We start from the raw sequence: 19528 nt of genomic DNA, 5'->3' as shown, positions 1-19528 counted from the left end.
CATAGCAGGTCTTATAGCTGTCTTATAAAACTTCCCTTTCAATTTTAAGGGTATTCTACGATCACATAGCACACTTGAAGCACTTCTCCATTTTACCCAACCTGCTTTAACTATATGCATTACATCATCTTCAATTTCTCCTTCAGTTTGCATAATAGATCCAAGGTATCAAAATCTACAAGTGCTATTTATTTCTTCATCATCAAGTTTAACTTTGTCTCCAATATTCCTCCTATCATTACTAAAATTACATTTCATATATTCTGTTTTATTTCTACTTATCTTAAAGTCTTTAGATTCCAAAGCTTCTCTCCATAATTCTAACTCAGCCTCTGCTCCATCCCTAGTTTCGTCAATTAATACAATATCATGTGCAAACAACATACACCATGGAATCTCCTTTTGAATACTCTTAGTCAATTGGTCCATCACTAAAGCAAAAAGATAAGGACTCAAAGCAGATCCTTGATGTACACCTATGGTAATAGGAAATTCTCTAGTTTCTCCATCTATAGTCCTTACACTAGTTATTACTCCATCGTACATATCCTTAATGACATCGGTATACCTACAACATACACCTTTTTTTTCTAAAACCCACCATAAAACTTCCCTAGGTATCCTATCATATGTAAGTCCCTCTTCATTTCCCTAAACTTTTCCATTAATCTTCTTAAAAGATAAATAACTTTTATGGTAGATCTCCTAGGTATAAAACCAAATTGATTTTCTAAGATCTTCGTTTCTAACCTTAATCTTTATTCAACTACTCTATACCATAGTTTCATCGTATGACTCATAAGTGTAACTCCACGATAGTTATTACAATTTTGAATATCTCCTTTATTTTTGTATATAGGTATTCAAGTGTTTTTCCTCCATTCATCTGGCATTTTCTTAGTTTTTACAATTGTATTAAATAAATTAGTTAACCATACAATTCCATTATCACCCAAGCATTTCCAAACTTCAATTAGATTGTTATCTGGTCCCATAGCTTTCACATTTTTCATATTTTTTAGTGCAAACTTAACTTCGTTAACTCTAATTTTGCGAATAAATCTTATATTTTTAGTCTTTTCCTCATTTGACAATTCTAAGTTTAAGCCTTCTATTTGGTTTTCGTTAAACAACACCTTCGCTATCTTTCTTTAATATCTTCGTCCTTAACCAAGACAATATCATCCTCACTTTTTATAACAAGTCCAGGGAGCATAAAATTAAAAAAATAAAAAAACAATAACAAAGCAAAAGCGACGAAAAAAACAAAAAATAAAACAAAAAATAAAAAACAAAAAAACAAAAACAAAGCAAAAGCGAGATAAAAGATGACAGGTTTTATTTATATAGATTCAAAAGCCCATGTCTCGTGGATCTTGGTTGGAGGTGGCTTCTCATTGAATGACAAATTATAAGATTCAAAATGAGAATCATGAGTTTCATAATCAATTATTGCTTGCTTTGATTCACCAACTAAATGGAAGTTGGTAAGATAGGAATCAAATTCATTTCATATGATTTGAATTGAGAATAATAGAATTTTGACAACTATGTCTAGGTATGATTACTAGAAATAATTACTGTGAGGCTAATACAAATTCTTTATTGTCCTTGCCATTCTAGTTAATTGGTTCAAAACTATAACTTAAGACCTAATTTTCTTATAGTACTTTCACCTGTTCTAAATTTCTCTTACAAACCCCAACCCTAGGTTGTATACCCAAATTCCCCTGGTTGTCCTGCATCAAAAACCTAAAATTCAATCAACATAAATTCCTTAAATCAAATACAGAAAAATAAACTCTGTACCTGGTATTATTGGTCCAAACTGTTCAGAAATAACAGTTGGACCACGGGCCCAGTCACTTCTAACAGGCTCGCATGAAACCGAAATAAAGAAACCAATGTCATCAACCGAAAGCTTGTATGATGCAGCAGTGGCACCTTTAACTTCACTCTGTGTACCATCAAAGCTAGTCTGCATATACAATTTTTTCTTATTTCAAGAAAGTAGGTACAAGTAATGACAGTAGTGCCAGCAAAAGAATAAAATAAATGAAATATTAATTTATTTTCGAGGCAAAAGTTAGAAAAAAAGCATTACTTTTCCATGCATTGAAATACTAAATTCCAAAACAGCTATAGTTCCAGACAAGAATTTATGTATTGCACAAGAGAAGAACAACAGGAAAATAACAGAAAGCAAAGAAAAAAAAAGAGGAAGTAAACAGAAAATAAAAGAATTTTAAAGGGAAAGGAGGAAATAAATGGAAAGGCAAAAACCCAAATCGGGATTTAGGGTTTTTAATTCTAAATCATGCAAGCTATCCTAAACATTAGAAGATGGAGCTTTTATACACCCTTCTCTTCTAAAAACTAAATAAGGGAGCAAAATTAGAAACCAATAACAAAAGTCTAATAACTGAAAATTATAGTATAAAATCCAACAAACAAAATCCTAAATAATGCCACCTAGGGTAAAACACAAAGATCCTGCTGAGTGTAATCCTCATCAAGAACAAGAGAATATAACATTTGAATTCAAGTCATTTAAAAACACAGTTCTCAAAATTAGGACAAGAGAATACTAAAGATACAACAAGATTAATTAAAATACCTGAAACCAGCGAAAAATTGAATCTCCCTCTTCGCCTCCCCAGTATTTTTTGTCAACACATAGTGTGGTTCCCTCAACTGCAGTTCCAGCTATCTGTAAAGAAAGCAATCTCGGGCTCCCTGATCATGAAGCAGCTCTCAGCATAAATAGCAAAACTAGAACTAAACACCTTCACAGAAAAAGAGTATTGCAGTACTAGAAGTTTAAAATATACGAACTAATGAACTACAAATATACAAACAGATGGTCAACAAAAAATTAAATGTGCCATTTGTAAGGATAATTCCTAAATTTTGAGAACAAGTAATTACCAGGACGAACATGCTCTTGTCCCATGCAAATTCTTGGCTCACCCATTATCCCATCGTCGCGCATTGGGGTACATTTAAAGGAAATGAATTTACCAATTGCTTCTTTGGTGATACGATATTGAAGAAGTCCTGAAACCTCAGGAATCAGGGTACCTGAGTCTGTTTCAACCTAAAAATATACAGGATAGTACAACTCAGTAGAGAATTAAGCTTTTATATATAACAGATTTGTTGGTTATGAAATTTCTTTAATACATAACGGACGTTTTGTAATGTAATAGAAGCATAAGTTACACACGATTGCACATTGTTTATTAAGGTGAATAAATGGCTAAAGTTAATGACAAAACAATAAAGCAAGAAGAAACTTTTATGTTAAAATAACAATGAAAACTCAATAAAAAAGATGTATAGTTCTGGAATTAAGGCATATTACTTAAATGTGCACCATTCACCAACTACTCACTAAAATAGTAAAACCCATACAATGGCATTCAATCACATGTTCTTTTTCCTAGTTTAGTTCAAGGTATGTGAATTTTTTCATATTATTTCACCCAGTGAATTCAACATGTTAAAAGTATTGTGTAAACTGGAAGACATAATTACAGCAATAGGTCTCCCTCCCTATTTATAATACAGCCTAGTACATCATAATGATCATGACATCCCCACTAGCTCTTAGTTACTAACATAGGTAATAATACCAAATAATAAACAACCAATAATGCTCCCCCTTACGCTGGAGCACACATAATCATATGCTCATAGCTTGTCAAAATCAATTTAACCCACCACCTAAAGAGTTTTTGCGACACACCAGCTGGTTGGTGATTGGAAGGACTGATTTCAATGATCTTATGCACAAATTTCTCTGTGAAAAAATGACATTCAACTTTAATGAGCCTCATTTTCTCATGGAAAATTAGATTGGAGGCAATGTGAATACCAGCCTCATTATCACACATCAACTCCATGGGCTGATACTATGGAAACCCAAGTACTTCCAACATGTTCTTTAGCCAAAACAATTCACATGTCGTGTGTGCTATGGCCCTATATCCAACCTCAGCACTCAATCAAGCCACCAGAATTTGTTTCTTACTCTTCTAGGATGCTAGGTTAACACCAACAATGATACAATCCCTGGTTGTGGATCTCCTTGTGCAATCCAACCCAATCTACATTTGAAAAACCCCGAATACGAGTATGACCCCAATCCTAGTACAAGAGGCCCCTTCCCAGTGCACCTTTCAAAAGCGCTTGGTTCATGGCAAATAAAAATGGGATGCCTGCCTCATGAGAATATTTTTGTTTTGTTCAAGATTTCAAAAAATGTACACAAGATGCACATGTCAGTGTTTAGTTCAACATAGGATTCCAAGCATGCATGATCATTATACCTTTGATATGTGTATTAATAATATATGAAGAATAATTACACAATCAGCACAAAAATATACTAACAATATGTATAATCATAGCTCTTAGAATCGTATGATTCCTGACTCAAATCATAGATTCATAGAAAGGTATAAATCAGTTCAAATGTATATGAATATCATAGAAGGCTATTGAATAGATGAAACAAATCATAGGAACGTAAGATTTGGATAGGTCCCCCCCAAAACCCAACTTAAAAACTTTTAGACATTTATTTTTTGCACAATGGCCTTCTTTTGCCATTTATGTAAGTTTTGCCCACCAATAGAGAAGAAATAAGTCTATTGGCCTTCTTATTTTGCACTTTTCTTTTTTTCCGTTGGATATAAAATCAGAAGAAAACCAGAGTTAGAGAAGGAAACCATCTTGAAAAGAAAAGCAAAGTTGATTGGGTGGGTGAGCTTTTGGTTGGAAGGTTGTTTCTCCACTCTCCACCCAGCAGATTTAAAGGTCTATTTTTATTAGTTTTTATATTTTAATAAGTTTTGTTTATGTTTATTAACTTTTTTTCTTCTTGTTTTAGTTGATACAGAAAACCCATGCATTAAAACTGACTACTTTTCTTATTAAACACCATAAAGTTCAAATTTTTACTGTTTTTCATTGATTCATTCCCTTTAAAACCATACAGTTCAATTTATCATAAATATTTTCTTAATTCCACTACTTTTTTTTTAAATAAAACATACACATGAACCTTTTACTGTTAAACATGTAAACTTAGACCACAACCATAAATTCTAATTTTACTTTTAAAAAAAAAAATGAGTCCTTATCTTAGACTTGGTACTTCAGTTTTGAGTCACATAACACGTGTTCCATAATTTCGTAGAAACTAGCTTAACTTGATACTTGATAGAGTTGGAATGGTACGATCATGGTACATATCGTGTTTATATGGCCAATCTTCCACTTATATCAATATATGTTTGAGTTACATAGATCATGGTAGGATTTAAACCTACAAAACTTGCTTCAAAGGGAAGCACCATTGCAATTATCAAAATTGTCATTACATACTAAAATTTCAATGGATTTTACGATTTTACTTGTTGCACATGCATGCAAGTCATTTGGAATCAATTTTTCAAATTTTATATCAAATCTTACAATTTGATCTAATTCTCAATTCATGAAATTGGAATTTTGATTTATGATTTGAACTCATTTTGACAACATTTGTACCTAATAAATCCATGCCTTAAATAAATAATTCAATTAACCAAAATAACCCAATTTACCCTCCAAATTTTAATATTATATTATATATTATAACATAATAATATTATTATTTCATTTTTGTTATGATAGCCTGTATCCATGTAATAGTACTATATTACAGGGCATTCATCTAACCATCCAAAATAGTGATGAAAATTCTGTTCAAAAAGCGAGATTCCCACAGGAATGCGATCTCCATGACACTTACGCATGGAGGAGGGTGGGAACGGGATGCCCATGTCTCATGGGAATCCTTCGTTCTAGAAATGTTAAGATTCATGTTATGTCAAATTTAATGCTCAAATAAACATGGAAATGAAACTCCATGGTCTCAAGAATGTTGAAAGATATCGTTAACCAAATCTAAATTTTTCTAGAAAAATTGCTACAAAATCTAGATACCTTGATGATCATTACTGGTAATTATAATATCATCAAATGTACACAATCAGCAAAATCCAGCCAGCAACAATATGAATTATCCACTGCACATTGCTAAAGGAAAAACTCAAGCACAACGTAGTGAAACTACCCAACATGCTTTGGAGATTGCTTCAGACCATGTAAGGATTTCTTTAGATGAGACTCTAACATTGACAACGGCTAAGCAACAAACTCACATGGTTGCTCCATATAGACCTCCTCTTGAAGATCTCCATGTGGGAAAGCATTCTTCCTATTCAACTAATGCAAAGGCCAATGACAAGGTGGTGGGAAGAATGCATCAGAATAATCCAAATCTTACAATGCATGGAATCGACACTACTAGTCTTCAAGCAGCATGCAAGGACAGCTCTGGCAATGGGATTTTAGGGGTTAGCAGATCAGCAGTGCTTGAGGGTGGCTATGGTGTTGGTTTTGCAAGATCTCAAGGGGGGTTTTGGTGTTCCTAAACTGGCAGTGACATTCTGGAAATTTCTGGCGACTGCTGTGTGTACAGCTACTGGCTCATTTTCAGTTCTATGATTGAGCTAGAAATTATCCTGCAGTGATAGACATGTAGGTGATTTATGGTTTTAGAGCTCATTTAATGTAGCTGGGGAACTTAGGATTCAAGTCTCAGTATCATTCTCTCATACCAAGTTAGCAATATTGTGTAAATTTAAACACCTAGTGACAGCAAAAGGTCTCCCCCTCTTTATAATATATCCAAGTACAACATAATGACCATAATACCCTCACTAATTCTTAGTTACTAACATAGGTAATAATATCAAATAACCAACAACAATACGTAAGTGAATATCACAGAGCCCAAGACAGCATTAAGTAAGAACACAATTATCAAGGTCAAACAAACTATGCCTTCTAAACATTTTACCAGGATATTTAAGGTTAGATAGATTACTTCTTTTAACACAATTGGCCCTCCCGTCAAACTTCATTAATAATTAGCAATTGGAAATAAAACATACAGATGAAGTCCCTTTCGGCAGGACATGAAAACATGAACACAATATCATTAAGGAAGCTAGTCGCCACCACGAGCAACATATATGCATATTTATCATTTTCTCAAGATAGAGAATGAACTCAGAGCATGCATCCTGCCTATGACCCTAACCTCATAAATTAACTAAAAGTGCATACCTCGTGAAGATACCAATTGCAAATACTTTTTCCTTCATGACCACCAATGTACCCATATGATGCTGTCAATATTGCACCCTCAATGTAATCGCCCGTAATAGACAAGAAATTTAAGCTTGGGGGAAGCGCTGCAATGATGTTGAATACATATTAAAAGCACATATAGTTATGACTAACTGCAGGGGGAGGATAGAATGACATGTCAAATAGAAATATTAAAAGGAAATTATCTTCGCGAACATTACAGCAATCAAAATAAAACAACTAAAGGCCAACCTTAACAGTTTCAATCCAATATGGACTCAACCAATAGCCCTCAGTATTAACTAGAAAAAAAAAAATGTTATTTTAACTCACCAGCAATTTTTTAGAATTAAAATAGAAGTACCCTTTATAAATTGTTGAATAATTGTGGGTAAAATGGAAGGCCTAAACTCAACAATAGGCCTCTCCCTCTATTTATAGTATATGTCAAGTACAATAGGAATGACCACAATAACCTTACTAACTTACACTTATTACAAACCAAACTCTAACAATTAATAATAATGCTAAATGACTGAATAACCATTAACACTCCCCCTCAAGCAGGAGCATATATATCATATGCTCCTAACTTGTTACAAATGAAGTTCACATGAGCACCTCCCAAGGCTTTTGAACAAATCAGCAAGCTGAAACTCAGACTTCACATGAGTGGTTGTGTGATGAGCTTTTGTACTAGTTTCTCTAGAATAAATGGCAATCAACGTCAATGTGCTTTGTCCGCTCATGGAAGATAGGGTTCACGGCAATATGAATAGCAGATTGATTATCACACACCAACTCCATAGGCTAAGAATGTGGACAACCTAGTCCCTCCAACATGTTCTTCAACCAAACAAGTTTACATGTAGTGTGTGTCATACCCTTATATTCTGATTCAACACTTGACCTGGCCACTATAGTTTGTTTCTTACTTTTTCAAGACACCAAATTACCACCGACAAAGATACAATACCCTGTTGTGGATCTTCGGTCAGAAGGTGACCTGCCCCAATCTGCATCAGTACATCCCTGAATATGAGTGTGACACAAATCCTAATATAAGAGACCTCTCCCTAGTGCACCTTTGAAATATCTCAAAATGCGAATATTGAATCCGGTGACTTTTCTCAAGAAATCAAAAAACCGACTCACAAAACTTGTTGCGAAGGATATATTTGGTCAGGTGACTATGATACAATTCAACTTTCCTACAAGTCTCCTATACCGACCTAGGTTAGGCAACAAATCGCTCATATATGGCACTAACTTACTATTGGGATCATGGGTGTATCAACAAGTTTGGATCCCAACAGCCATGTCTCATCTAAAAGATCAAGAACATACTTTATCTGTGACAACACGGTTCCTATACGAGATCTCGATACTTCTATGCCCAAGAAGTACTTCAATGGTCCCAAGTCCTTGGTCTAAAACTTACTCTGTAGGAAAAGCTTTAGGTCTTGGATGCCTCGATCATCATTGCCAGTAGAGGTGAGCATTCAACTGGTTCGGGCAATTCAGTCAATTAATTGAATTAACTAAATTTTTTCAATTAAGAATTTTCCATAACTGAATCGACCGAATTAGTCTTGTTAACCGACCATTACCCAACCAAACCGAATTTTTCTTCAATTCGGTTAACCGAATTTAACCGAACCAAAAGTTAGTATATGGCAGAAGATAAACTAATCAAAAAGTCAATAACATCTAAGAACCTGAGGGCGAGGCCACAGCAAGGGCAAGAGATAGCCCAGAACTAAGGTTCTTGGGGTAGGGAGTAGTGCCACATTAGTCAAGGAGGAAAAAGGCATCAGCTATATATGTGGGCTTAGGACCTTTAGCGGTCACAACACATTTTAAAACCGTAAGGGGTTTTCCCCAAAGTGAACATTGTGATAGGTGGTCCGAGTGTTACAGTATGATATCAAATATGAAACCATGGAAAGTATGATGACGGAACTTTCTAAGGACAGCAAGTCTCGTAGGTGGCTGGTATCCACAATGTCAATAGACCTCTAAGTCGAATGAGAGCCCCAGGAGTGTTATCTTGAAGTGGGGAGGAGTCCCACATCACTTGCGGATGAGAAGGGTCTCAGCTACATGTGCGGGTTCAGGACCTCCACCTATCATGGCACATTTTAAAACCATGAGGATTTCACCCCCAAAACAGATAATATCATGGCAGTGGGTTCGAACATTTCAAACACCCTCTCTAGAAAGATTCTCAATTGCAGACCTGCACCGATAGTTTATGATAATCTACCACGAGTACTTGCTTTCAAAACGAAAAAGGAACGTTTGGTATCACTTCTTTGGCTTTGCAAAGAAGATCTGGAGAACCATTTTAGTTCCTTTGTGTCCACGACAATGTATATCCTTTAATTCTTTTGATCTTTGTAACATGCATCACATCGTCCTTTTCCCCTTCAAGTTCCAAAACAAAGGTCTTCCATTTGATGGCCAACACAAGATAGTCACCCTCACAAGAGAGAGTGGGCTGGACATTTTATCCAAAGGAATGCCACTTGTTACCCCATCAAACCAATCACAGATGACATTCCTTTCAGTTGAGAAATTTTGTAGCATTGCAATAACAGCCACTCCCCTACACCCACACTCGCAAAAAAAAAAAAAAGAAAGGGGTTCAACACACACACACACACAAATAAAATAAGTAACACCATCCATATCAAAGATTTCATCCTATTAGAGTCTACAAGCTCATTTCAGGAGTTTGTGCTTCTTGACTGAAAAAGGCTACTATAGGAAGTTGTTGGGCCATATCAATGTGCTTTCGCAGAAAGGCGACAAATTATGGATGCTCCTTTGCTTCCAAATAAGGTGCTTGACGACTGTAGAAAAAGCAGGAGAGTTGAGGCCATTTGCAAGTTAGATATGGGAGAATGCCTCAAACCAAGTTTGTTGGACCTTCGACCAGTACGTTGTGGTAGAATTGGTTTTGGTCAGTGGCAGCGCAAACTTGAAATTGTAACAGGTTTCTTTAAACCTACCAGAGGTCTTAGGCAGGGAGATCCTCTATTCCTCTCTCAATCGTCTTCACTATCTTAATCATGGAGATTCTTAGAATGTTGGCCCATGCCTCTGAAGCCGACCTTATTAATGGATTTGTTGTTCGACAAAGAGTATAGTGAATATCTCTCACCTCTTTACCATACCATGATTTTTTTTGTGGGGTACCAATGAGCGGATCCCCAACTTAAGAAGCATTCTTCTCTGCCTCAAAACAATTTCTAGGCTTAAGGTCAACATAAACAAAAGTCAGTAACACCCTTGGGAGAAAGGGCTGACAGAAGGTTGCTTGCTAAACATTTTGGGATGCAATCGAGGATCACTTCCTATGGTCAAGTTGGGTTGCCTCTTCCGATAAACTTAAAAGAAAAAAGTGAGAAATTGTTGCTGAAAATTTTAAGAATAAGTACAGGCATGTTTGGTAGTGAAAAACTGTTTCCATTTTTTTAAACCATGATTTCTATGACTGTTTTTGTCTTGAAAGAAAAAATAAAACCACAATGTTTGGCCTTCTCTTCAAATACTTTGAACAAACTTGAATTTTGGGCTTTGTCTATCCAATCTTGGAGCAGAACTACTGTCATTGAGAAGGATGTTCTGTTATAGTATTGATTAGCATGAACCTTTTTGCAGTTTGAGAGATTCTAAAATTTTAGAAGTTAGTTTTTCTTCATTTTTTGAATTTTTACTGTTTTTGTCTAGGGTATTAATACTAGTTATTCTTACTTTTCAGATCTTGAAAAAAGCACACATACACATAAAATATAATTTTTAAACAACATAAGATTCAGTTATAGTAATTTTTCCTGATTCTTTCCCATTTTTTATTATATCTTTTTTTGAATGGGAAAAAAAAAAATGTACTAACAGCCAAGCAGCCAACCAAAAGAGAACAATCAGAGAATTACAATAATAGTGCCATCCAATACATAACCAGATCAGGCAGGGGAACATTCAGGAAAAAAAACACTAACAGAGTTGGTACAGAAAGAGGCACACCCCAAAAACACCGAAACTAGTGCGTGCAGAAAGAGGCCAAGTGCAGTGCTCTATCCCACCACAAACAAGGAGAGGCAATGCCTTGAAAATCACTGCATTCCCGTCAATCCAGAAGGTCCACCAAATTGCAAAAACTGTGCTGCACCATAATACTCCTCCCTCCCTACTCTTGCCAATAACCAAATATCTCATGAACAAGAAATCAGCCACCACCCAAGGAGACACCCAAGCTTCACCAACACAAGAAAGGAGGGAACTAAAGAGAAGGGAGGCCACCTTTTATCTCTTAATCTTTTAACATAAATCCATATTAGTTAATTTTTTTCATTTTTCAGTGTATTATGTTAATTGTATGCATGCATGTCATTTGGACTTTGATTTTTGGAACGTTTACAAAATCTTACAATTCGATTCTCGATTCTCAACACTCAAAAATTAGATTTCAATTCATGATTCACATCTAGATTTGGCAACCATGAATTGTGGCTCTTGTTGGAAGTGGAAACTTTATCCCCTAGATGTTACTTGATGTGGAGTGCGATCTCTTCAATTCCATTGGTCTTCTAGCTTGCAAATGGGAGGAATATCCCCACAGCAAATTGTAACAGTTGGGTAAATGACAATGTGACTTGGAACATAAACTTCCAAAGGCAGTCTCCAAGGTTGGGAATTTAAACACTTTTTTTTATGATTTTTTTTTAATCATCTAAAAAGATAGAAAAATGCAGAGACAACAGGTATAACTGGAAACTGACAAGAGGGAGGCAAATTCATTGAGGAATCCTTCTACAAGCAGGGCAACAGGTCCTGCTAAGACAGTTTTCCAAGGAAAGAAAAATGAAAAATGGGAAGTCCAGAAAACAGAACTTTCTTTACTTAGGACTTAGGAGGCGGCCTGGGAAAAGATCCTTACCATTGACAGTCTGCAAAAAAGGGGAAAACATCCAGGTTAGCAGGTGCTTCTTGTGCAAAGAGGATGGAGAATCTGTCTGCCACCAGCTCTACCACTGTTCTTGGACTAAGGAACTCCAGGAAACATCCATTTCTATTTTGAGCCTTTCTTAGGTGGGAACAGGCTCACTTTCTGAGGAATTATTGGCTTGCTCAGGGCTTAGAGTTTTTTAAATAAATAAACTGTTCAGATGATCCCTCTCACTAATTCTTGGATTTGTGGATGAAAAGAAATAGAATATCAATTGAAGGAAAGGAAACCCCTCCCTTGGCTCAAAGAGGTAGATCCTTACAAAGCTTAATGTTCGGATATACTGGTAACTGTGAAATGGGCGTGCATGCTATTCTAGATCTTGTTGATTTTCTGAATCATAGTTTATTTGTACTTGTGAAGGGATGCTTAGGTGCAACGGTAAGGTTGTCACCGTGTGACTAGGAGGTCATGGGTTCAAGGTGTGGAAACAGCCTCTTGCAAAAATGCGAGGTAAGACTGCGTACTTAAAGACCCACTATGGTTCGCCCCTTCCACGGACCCCGCATACGTGGGAGCTTTGTGCACTGGGCTGTCTTTTTTTATTTTTTAGTTTATTTGTACTTTTTTTGGCACCCCCTTGGTGTCCTTCCAGTGAATTAATCTCTTCTACTGATCAATAAATAAAAAAGCTCAACAATTTGCAAATCAAAGCATGGAATCCAATACACAGGAACCATGAAAACAATGATTAAAATAATTTTAAAATGCATTTCAAAAATAAATATCATCTGACAATTGAACATACAGATGAAAATTCAACACACCATTTCAACTAGCAAATGAAAGAAACTACAACCCATGATAGTGTGGGACTTGATGCCCTTGTCATATCAAGGGAATCCAATCTCCAATGTACATGATAAACTGCCAGAAATTTTCATCATTAATCCTTATTACTCATTAAAGAAGAGAGTCCTTTTAAAATAGTGGACACACATTTACCAATGAAAAATAGATATATCTTTTTTGTCTAAGTTTTTCCCTTCGGCAATCCAAGTACAGCAAAACAGGAAGGAAAACGAAATAGAAATACTTACTTTCAATGGCCCTCTCTGTTATGACATATGCTGGTTCACCAGATTCACCATCTGGAGTCATGGGGGTGAATTTTGCAACAATGTAATAGCCAACGGCACCTAAAGGTATACGAAACGCCTATACAAAGATAACTTCTTAGCAACAAACAAACACTAAACATACAAAAGAAAAAGATAAATTCTCATACATTATGTTGATAAAGGAATTACACATCTCCTACCTTTGCAATCTTGGATGTGCTAACTGTTTCAAGGCCATTCTCACCATCCAATTTTGAAGAACTAGTTTTGAACCATTGAACCCTGCTAGATGCTTCACTGCCACCAGTGACTACGCCAGTTACAGTTACCTTGCTGTTCTCCCTCAGATCACCAATTATTTTCACACTTGTTACTCTTGGGGGTGCTGGAATTGAACACGGAAAAAATCATAAGAAAAAGGGAAACTACAAAAGAAGGATACTGAACAGTTTTTAACTTCTTTTTGTTCTAGAGTGGGATGGGGGGAGTGTGATATAACACAACAGTGGGACTTTTTGAAGGAAACATCAACCACATTGATTACGCATCAAAACTGCGTAATTGGGCACTTTAACCCAGGCTTTACGGCTTATATTTTTAATTAAATGTCCAATTATGTCTAATATTTTAACAAAGTGTCGAATTTAGTATTCTTGAGTTTCATTGCACAATTTATGAATTTTTAGTAATTTTTTTGTCGCAGGAAAAGTCCCGGGAGCCAATACCGACACCTGTTCGTATTTTGTGCATAACTTTTCCGTCCGAGCTCCGATCGAGACGATTCAAATTTCTGGAGAAAGAGGAAAGGATTATCTACAACTTTCATCTTTTGAGTTTTGTGAGAAACGGGCTCCAGGAAGGTCAAAACAGACCGTGTTCGTGAAGAACAAAAACTGAAAATATATAAATATATATATATATATATATATTTGTTTTGATGTGACCCGGCCAGGGTTGGGTTAGCCGGGTCTAGGTATTCTTATTCCCCTTTAAATTCTCCTCTTCCCTTTTTTTTTTGGGGGGTGTCTCCAGCACACCAATCTCTGCTCCCTCTTCTCCTTTGCTCCTTCAATTTTTTTCGTCTCTCTGTTTTTCCCCCTCTCATTCTCTTTTACTCTCTCAGCTTCCCTGCAACCTCTCCCTCTCCCTATGTCTTCTCTCCTGTGAGACACCACCTGCAGCCACCGTGAACCATAGCCGACCACAGCAACTCCACTCCACCATCCTGCCAGCTAAGTTCCTCCGTTGCAGCTGTTCTGGACAGACCACCGAGCACACCACAGCAGAAGTCGGGCAGCCCTCTGCACAGCCAGCCTTCAACCGCAACACCAGCAACTCAAGAGCTGCTCCTCTCTGATCCTCGGCCAGCCCAGCATCAACAGCCCTCTCAGCCAGCAGAGCACAGCAGCAACAGCAGCCCTCTCCTCTGTTTCTCACGACCTGCCATGGCCGTCCTTCCCTGCTCTCTCTTTTCCCTTCTTTCTTTTAATTATTTATTTATTTTTGTTAAGACTATAAATATTGCATAAAGTTCAGATTTTTTTTTAGTTTATTTGAAATTTCTTTTAAGATTGAATATTGTTAAGCATTTAACTCTTGTTGAATTTTTTTTTCATTAAACTAGTTATTGGTGGTTTTAATTAGTCCTTTAAATTAAGTTCGGTTCGAAAAAAAAAAAAGACAGAAAAAAAAATATTGTTTAGTTTTAAAGTTTTCCAAGTTTTAATTTTTTTTTTTTTCTTTTGAAACTCAATTTAGATTAGGTTCGGTTTTATCAAAGTTTGTATTTTTCTTATAGTTTTTCGTTTTATTGATGCAGTGAGCCACCGTGGAATTAATTTGACTCGAAAAATTGGGATTGCAAGCATGAGTGGCTAAGTTCAGTAACTCGGGTTGTGGGTCAATGTCGTTTGTTTTCTATGGTCTATTAGTTCTCCTAAGAAATTATTGATAAACTTTTATTTGGTTGAACCCGAAAATTTAAGAATCGTTGATAAATCGCTAGCTCTTATTTCTTGAATTGTTGTTGACGTTAGGCACATCAAAACCTTGATTTAATCTAGGATTTTCATCAACTAGTTTACATGACATTCGGTTGATGCTTAATGAGAGTTTTTATTTTCTTCCGTTTGGATGTGGCCAATTTACTCGATCTTTAGTAATAAAATTTCTTCTTATTAATGCTTTGATTGGATTAACAAGAAGAGGAGTAAGGCCTAGGAAATTAGTAAACGGTGGAAGCAAACAGACATTGAACCCGTAACCCGAGTGTTTGGTAAAATTGTTTCAGTTAATCTGTTTAGTTTTGGTTGTGTTATTAGATTTACATTTTTGGAAAATTGATAAAATTTCAGTTTCATTTTGATAGTTTGCTCAAGCTTCTCTCACTTTGTTTACTATTTTCAAAATCGTAAAAAGAAAAAAAAGATTTTCAAAACCCATTTTTCAGCTACAGGATTTCACTAAACTTTTATAAATACTTTGATACTCAGTGGTCCCTGTGGAATACAATCCTGGACTCATCCTTGATACAACTTGACACTTCTGCACTTGAAAGCACAACTCAGAACGAGTCACACATTCCACACCCTTCCCTTTAATTTCCAAAAGAGGGTACTGAGGGAATCCTACAACCATTACAAACAATTTCACTATTTCCTTATCGCAATTCTGCAGTTGCATCCATCAATTAATGTCACCTTTTTGAAAAGATACCATGGAATTGCATATTCATTAAAGAAAGATAATAACATTAATGCCTTCTCAAACTCAGCATACCAAGTTAATTTGCAAATATAGAAACGAAGTACACCATGCTAGATAAAATAGTTATAATTAAAATTTTCAATCATTGGTTCCAATTTACAAAATCCACAGAATTTCATTATTCCTCACAAAATTTCAGCTGAAAATTTTTTTGATACAACCTTATGGATTATTAACTTTTATTTTTTAAAGAAGTCAGGTTTTTCAAATTTTCTGAGCAATAGCATAAGATGAGCATCCCAGTTTTTCCAACCCAACAAATTCTCATCGAGTTTTAAGTATAGCAAAAACAATAAGCCCTTATCCCAGCACAATTTGATTTTTGGCTAAATGAATCTTTTTTCCTACAATCAAACGGAGGAAGAAAGAGGCATCTTTTATGTACAAGAGGTCCAAGTAGTCTTTCACAAAATATCATACATCGTGAATAGAAAACTATGTCTAAGAAAGATATTTTCCACTGAGAAAACTTTTATAGTTCAAAAAGAGGGAAAATCTAGGAGAAAAAATAAAGAAAAAATGAACTAGAAGTATAGTCTGACTGCAAAACCACAATTTAAAAAAAAAACAAAAACAAAAAAAAACAGAAACTAATACAGGACTAATAATCCAGAAGGCAAAAAAAACCAAAACTGCTAAAAGAGAAAGCAGGCATGGACTAAGACATAGAGACACATGGGAGTACAAATAAAGCAAATGAACAGTGGGAGCCATAATAGTTCCTATCGAAAAAAAAAAAAAAAATCAACCTGCCAAAGAATTTTCAAAGAAATAGTAATGAAAGGGGGCCTTTGTAGCTCCTAAAGAATTCAAAAATGTGGATGCAGACAGTAGAAAAAAGTCTTGTTAATTGATTGTCATGACTCTTCGAGCTAAATGATTATTACGCATATAGAATGGCATAACGGGAGACTTGGAAGACCTACTGCAGAAGGCCAACAGGTGATGATTGGCAGCACCTAAACTAGAAGCTACAGCCTGCAGTTCACGCATATAGTCAAAAGCCAGACATATGACGAAAATCATATAATTCAAGGACCATACAAAATATTTAAGGGCATCTTTAGTATGTTTCCGTCAACAGAGAATGGAATGGAACTAACTTATCTAGCACTAGAGTTCTGAAGATCTTTCTGACATTACTGGCAACATCACTGTTCTTGGAGTCCTTTACTATATGCTTACCAGAAAAATAAAGGGCCATGGCCCCAACAATATAGACACAAAATCAAGCACAGACTAAGTATTCCTACCAATCATACACTATAGACACCAAAATCAACAACAGGCTAATGAAGCCTTCCCACCAATCAGACTTGTCCATAACGTGAAACAAATTTTTAAAAAAAAAGGTCCCTGGCAACATCTCTGCCCTTGGGGTCCTTTAGTACATGCTTATCAAAAAATAATATAGATACCATAATCATGCACAGGCTAATGAAGCATTCCTACCAATCATACAGTATGGACCACCAGAAGCAACCGCAGGCTAATGAAGCCTTTCTACCAAGCATACTTTGGTCGTAACATGAAACAGATGAAATTTGAGCAGTAAATCGCACAGAAATATTGAATACTATCTCTAGCGCCTCAGCTCCCAGACAGGATAAAGCCTGCTGACAAGCCTTAGGAACAAAAAACTGGCAGACAGGGATTTTACATTGAAGGAGATGCAAGCATGATGACTAGCAGTTTTCCAGAAAAGCAAAAAGTGACTCTAGGAATATCAGACAAGTGGGACCAAATAAGGCATTAATACATATGATTATAAAGAAAATTATCAGCCTGCTTACTGTTTAAATCAATCAGGGGGCAGTTTAAAAACAAAAATTACTTCAAAAAATATGATCCTTTGAGATGCAATGAGTAGATGGCTTTAATCCCCCCCCCCCCCAAAACAAAAAAAAAAAGCCAAATGTAGTAAGAGCAAGAGATAGAGAGTGAAGGAGTAGAAAACATAACTGAACTACAAAACTAGGCTGCACCAAATAATGGCTGGTTTATTCACAGCCCATGTATATTGATTTGGTCATAAAAATAAAACTTTACCAGCGGCTGAAATTTTCACAAAACAATGAAGATTTAAATCACATATCCTGCATAGTGTGTATTAGCTTTATACATATAATTCAACAATTTAAACACATTTCAGAAATGATGGAATTTCAACTAAACTAAAAATAAGCATGTCATAAGAAACACCAATGAGAGATGAGAATCACTAAAAGTTGACCATGCAATTCTCATAAGTTAACAGGGCATTAAGAAACACTAAACAATATTTCTAGCTCATTTCCATAGACATATGGACACATACTATGATTCTTAACGCAGCCTTTTATTTAATTTTACTACATGTCAAGGCATGCATTTACATAATGGTTAAGAAAAAAGCAACAGGTGAAAAGCTTTTATATTTATACACACATACACACACACACACACATAAATATATATATCAGAATGTGCAGCCCATACTCAATTGCAATAAAATTTTTAGAACTACCTTGCTTTACAACAGGGGTCACTATAGACTCGGATTCTCCTTCCTGTCCTGGAAAACGAAACAACAATAATATCAAAGAATAATCACACAGTAAGCCTCAGTAAGAAAATACATAATGTATTCCAAAGCAGATGAAATATTTAAAAGAAAAAGAAAGAAATGCTGAACAAACCCTCAAAATTGATAGGTATGTACACAAAAGCCATGCGCTGGCCAACATCTTCTTTGGTCAAAGTATACTCAGCTGCACCACCTGACACTATTACAAAATCTCTGCCAAGCCATAAAAATAGATAAGAGAAACAACATTAACAAACAAACAAGGATGAAAGAGAGGAGAACAAGATGTCTTCCAAACAAACAAAATAAAAGAAATAAACAGTTACAAAAGAGCAACCTCCAATCCCTTTGCAGTTGGGCAGAGATATCCCCTAGAAAACCCCAAAAGAATGAACCCAAAAAAGGCAGGAAATACAACTCCATCCCATAAAAAATTTGTAGAAGCTGTTCGGCCCTTGAAGATTCTTGAATTCCTCTTGAACCGAAGGGTCAACAAAGTAGGAAAACTGGATTTGCTAAAAACTGAAAAACTCACTTGCAGGAAATCCCCCACAACCCGCAGCGCCACCCTCATCGTAACTCAAGAAGAGAGTGCACCAAAGATAGTTAGCCACCTGGTAATGACAAATGAGGTAAGTGTCCGTTTCATTGGACTCATGACACATGGAGCACATATGGGACTCAGGGCCTTATAGGGTCATCTGCACTGAAGTAGGCCATGCATATTACGCCTATTAGCACAGTCCAAATGAATGTTCTAATCTTAAAAGGGACCTTAGGTTTCCAAATGATGCGGCTACGAGGTAAAATGACAAGGAAAACAAATTGGAGACAGAGTTTTAAGGAGGTGAGTTTTTGGTGGAAAAAAGACCCGATGAATCCCCCTACCAGAGTCTCTCCCCCATAAGAGGGAAC

At 35.9% G+C, this 19528-nt stretch overlaps 1 protein-coding gene across 3 annotated transcripts in view; it reads right to left on the bottom strand.

The window, feature by feature from the left end:
* The window catches only part of LOC131160052 (187-kDa microtubule-associated protein AIR9), a 135197-nt gene that overhangs the window by 69324 nt on the left and 46345 nt on the right, over positions 1-19528 (bottom strand). For all 3 annotated transcript variants that reach the window (XM_058115356.1, XM_058115359.1, XM_058115360.1), the window contains exons 16-23: positions 18726-18826; positions 18554-18601; positions 13482-13666; positions 13261-13378; positions 7183-7310; positions 2929-3097; positions 2618-2736; positions 1810-1978 (exon numbers count right to left, since the gene is read on the bottom strand). In XM_058115356.1, coding sequence (XP_057971339.1) covers positions 1810-1978; positions 2618-2736; positions 2929-3097; positions 7183-7310; positions 13261-13378; positions 13482-13666; positions 18554-18601; positions 18726-18826 — 1037 coding nt within the window. The remainder of the gene's footprint in view (positions 1-1809; positions 1979-2617; positions 2737-2928; positions 3098-7182; positions 7311-13260; positions 13379-13481; positions 13667-18553; positions 18602-18725; positions 18827-19528) is intronic.

The sequence above is a fragment of the Malania oleifera genome, chromosome 7 (assembly GCF_029873635.1).
Source record: "Malania oleifera isolate guangnan ecotype guangnan chromosome 7, ASM2987363v1, whole genome shotgun sequence".
NCBI lineage: Eukaryota > Viridiplantae > Streptophyta > Magnoliopsida > Santalales > Ximeniaceae > Malania > Malania oleifera.
Note: the sequence above shows the minus strand (reverse complement) of the source record. Positions and strands in the feature narration are given on the sequence as shown.